The 3,563-nt window shown below is 46.0% G+C and overlaps 1 protein-coding gene across 1 annotated transcript in view; it reads right to left on the bottom strand.

Moving 5' to 3' along the window:
* dnah2 (dynein, axonemal, heavy chain 2) overlaps nt 1–2,292 on the bottom strand; it is a 180,086-nt gene extending 177,794 nt beyond the window's left edge. The window contains exons 1-2 of the mRNA XM_048620015.1: nt 2,208–2,292; nt 847–899 (exon numbers count right to left, since the gene is read on the bottom strand). Coding sequence (XP_048475972.1) covers nt 847–899; nt 2,208–2,256 — 102 coding nt within the window. The 5' untranslated portion in view covers nt 2,257–2,292. The remainder of the gene's footprint in view (nt 1–846; nt 900–2,207) is intronic.
* Between the last annotated feature and the right edge of the window lie 1,271 nt (nt 2,293–3,563).

The following is a 3,563-nucleotide window of genomic DNA, read 5'->3' as shown; positions in this document are numbered from 1 at the left end:
CTACATCCCTCCCTATCTCTGTAACCCCCTCCAGCCCCTAGATCCCTCCCCATCTCTGTAACCCCCTCCAGCCCCTACAACCCTCCCTATCTCTGTCATCTCTTCCTGCCCTTGCAACACTCCAAGATCCAGAATACATACCTGGATTCCAAGGGATGAATTATACAGGGCATTTACACACACTCAGGTTACAGATTTAGAAGGTTCAGAGATGTTTTTAAGATACTAAGGGGAATAGAAATAGTGAATAGTGAGAAATTGTTTCAGCTGGTCAGTGGGTCCAGGGCAGGGAAAGAGTTTAAAAATCATTCAGGTATGGAATTAGGAACCACTTCTACAAACTAAGCATGGAGGAAATCCAGAGAGCCCTCTGAAAGCAGCAACTGATGCTTGCTCACCGGTAAATTTTAAATCTGAGAATGAAAGATTTTGAAAGATTATGAAAGGTTAGGATGCACAATCTTAGCGTGGCAGAACCGGCTTGAAGAATAAAATGGTCTTGGCCTGTTCTGACATTCTTGCAGATCTCTGTGCTTGTATTGTTCTGACTCTCCTTGCTTTCCATCACTACACCATTGGCAGCTGTGCCTTCAGCTGCCTGGGCCTTCACCTTTGGAATCCCGTCCCCAAACCTCCCCACCTCGCTTTACTCCTTTAAAACACTCCATACCATCGACCCCCTTGACCAAGCTTTCAGTCACCTGACTTAATGGCTCCTAAAAGCAAAGCAAGGAACTCAGGTGCTTGAATTCTGAAACTCAAACAAAATTTAGGCTGTGGCCATAGAGAAAAGAAGACGCAGAGGAACTTATCCGAGATCTCCCATCCATCCACATATACACTCACCAAATTGACTGCTGAGTTGCGCCTGAATTCTCTGAATTCATCTTCTCTCACTTCTATCCGTGCAGGAAACAGCAGGAAAAAAAAACTAAGTTAAACATGAGGCTGGTAATACATCAGTTCAAAATTCACTCACTCACTGTACAACGTAACAAACCCCAAAAACGCAACAGCTCCAGCATGAGGCTCAATCAGAAGCCTCGGAAGGTCTCCACTCCTTGTGCAAAACAGCACATGGGGCATTTATAAAACAAACAGTAAGAGTTATATTTCTGAAGCACTTTTACACCTAGTAAGGTAATTTTCTCAAAGGGCAATGACTATTCCAACAAGGGAATCTCAGCACCCAACTGGCGCACAGCATGATGTTGCCATCTGCATTGTGATCATTACTGGATTATTTGTTATAGTTATATTCATTCACAGGTAAATATTAGTCCAAGACCCTTTAACAGTGCAGTACTCCCCGAGTACTGACCTTCCAGTAGTGTGGTGCTCCCTCAGTGCTGACCTTCCACAGGGTGCCTCATCCCTCAGCGCTGACCTTCCAACAGTGCGGCACTCCCTCAGCACTGACACTCTGATGTTTCCCTCAGCACCGACCCTCTAACAGTACAGCACTTCCTCAGTGTTGACACTTCAACAGTGTGACCTCCCTCAGTACTGACACTGGCAGTGCATTCCTTCAATACTGACCTTCCAACACTGCAACATTCTCTCTGTCCTTCCCTGGGCATTTCATTGACAATTTTTGCACTCAAGTCCACAGCCCCATGAATCAAAGGCAAGCTAATTACTTGCCCACTGAGCCATGTCAGACATTAAAGTCGACTTACATAAACATCATCCGAGGATTTGTATCAGACATTGCTGTAAAATTTCTCCCGCCATGAGCCTGACCTGTCAGCACTTGTGGCTTGGATTGATATGGGAGTTTTAGAAGCTGCCAATTGATGCCAAATGCCTAGGGATCTGTATAAAAACTGAAAGAACGTGCAGATGCTGGAAATCATAAACAAAAACAGAAATTGCTGGAAAAGCTCAGCAGGTCTGACAGCATCTGTGGAGAGAAATCAGAGTTAACGTTTTGTGTCCAGAGACCTGTTCTGGAATTCCCACCCTGAACCACTATCTAAGGTCCTATTTACACGCTGCCTCATCCATACAGTTCAGCGTCAACTTCTACTTTGTGATGGTCTTGTGAACTGTCTTGTAATGTTTTACAAAATTACAGGGCACCATTTTAACACAGGATCTCATTTTCTGTACCAAATATACTCAGGAGTGACCAGAGTAACAATTGGTGCCAAGCACATTGTAATATATGAATCTCTGTCAACTGCTGAATATGAGCTTCACAATACCTGTGAGGATATTCGTGTCTCTTCCCCTGGGAGACTGGCTGAAATCCATTCCAGAATTATCAGATATCCCAATGGAAACAGAGGATGTTCTGAGGCTGGGGCCTCGTGAAAAACTGCTATAGCTGTCCATGTCTTCACTTTGTCTTACCTGCAACAAAAGAACATTGTGTGACAAGTGCAAGCTGGTCTACGGCAATTGTACACTCCCAGTGAGAATCAGCTCCCCAAACTGTCCATCTCACAGATAAGAGAAGTGCAAAACAGGAATTCTGAACCTGTCCCTGTCCTAGGAGTGTTTGATGGGGACAGTGTACAGAGAGCTTTACTCTGTGTCGAACCCTGTGCTGTCTTTAACCTAGGAGTGTTTGATGGGGGACAATGTGGAGGCAGATTTGATCTGTATCTAATCCCGTGCTGTCCTTATCCTGGGAGTGTTCGATGGGGGGAGAATGCAGAAGGAGGTTTACACTGCATTTAACCCCGTGCTGTCTCTGTCCTGGGGGTGTTAGTTGGGGAACACTGTAGAGAGAGCTTTACTCTGTATCTGATCCTGTGCAGTCCCTGTCCTAGGACAATTTCATGGAGACAGTGTAGAGAGGGCTTTACTTTCATTTTTAAAGAGTTGAGAAGCTTTACTACCAGATTAAAACAGTAGAGAGAGCTTTACTGTGTATCCAATCCTCTGCTGTCCCTGTCCTGGGACTGATGGATTGGGAAAAATATAGATGGTGCATTACATGAGCTGATGCTTCAGTTTACGAGGGTATGTAAATATTGATGGTCTCCTTTTCCTCCATATATACGTCAGAACTGCACCACTCTATGACAATTGAGAGTGTGTGAAATGAAATGCTAGCTAGAAAGAGAAAGAATTTGTAAATTCTTGTGGAAACATTCACATCCTCAGAATGTCTGAACAGTTTCTTCCACTGCTAAGTTACTTTTGAGTAGGGTCACAGTTCCGCTGTGACGGCCCTATTTATGCATAGCATGATCCCCGAAACAAAAGATTTGGGAAAATGCCATCAAGGCAACATTGACTGTGGTACAAATAGCAGTCAGTGCACAGGAGGAAAAGATTCAACCAAGAGTTACATGGGATCCGTCACCTCCAGTGGACGAACACAGAAATCCTAAAGTTGATACAGCTGACAGTGCCCGCTCCCTCAGCACTGACCCTCCGACAGTGCGGCGCTCCCTCAGCGCTGACCCTCCGACAGTGCCCGCTCCCTCAGCGCTGACCCTCCGACAGTGCCCCGCTCCCTCAGCGCTGACCCTCCGACAGTGCCCCGCTCCCTCAGCGCTGACCCTCCGACAGTGCCCCGCTCCCTCAGCGCTGACCCTCCGACAGTGCCC

The sequence above is a fragment of the Rhincodon typus genome, chromosome 45 (assembly GCF_021869965.1).
Source record: "Rhincodon typus isolate 14 chromosome 45, sRhiTyp1.1, whole genome shotgun sequence".
NCBI lineage: Eukaryota > Metazoa > Chordata > Chondrichthyes > Orectolobiformes > Rhincodontidae > Rhincodon > Rhincodon typus.
The sequence above is the reverse complement of the archived record's forward strand: the minus strand, read 5'-3'. Positions and strand labels throughout refer to the sequence as shown.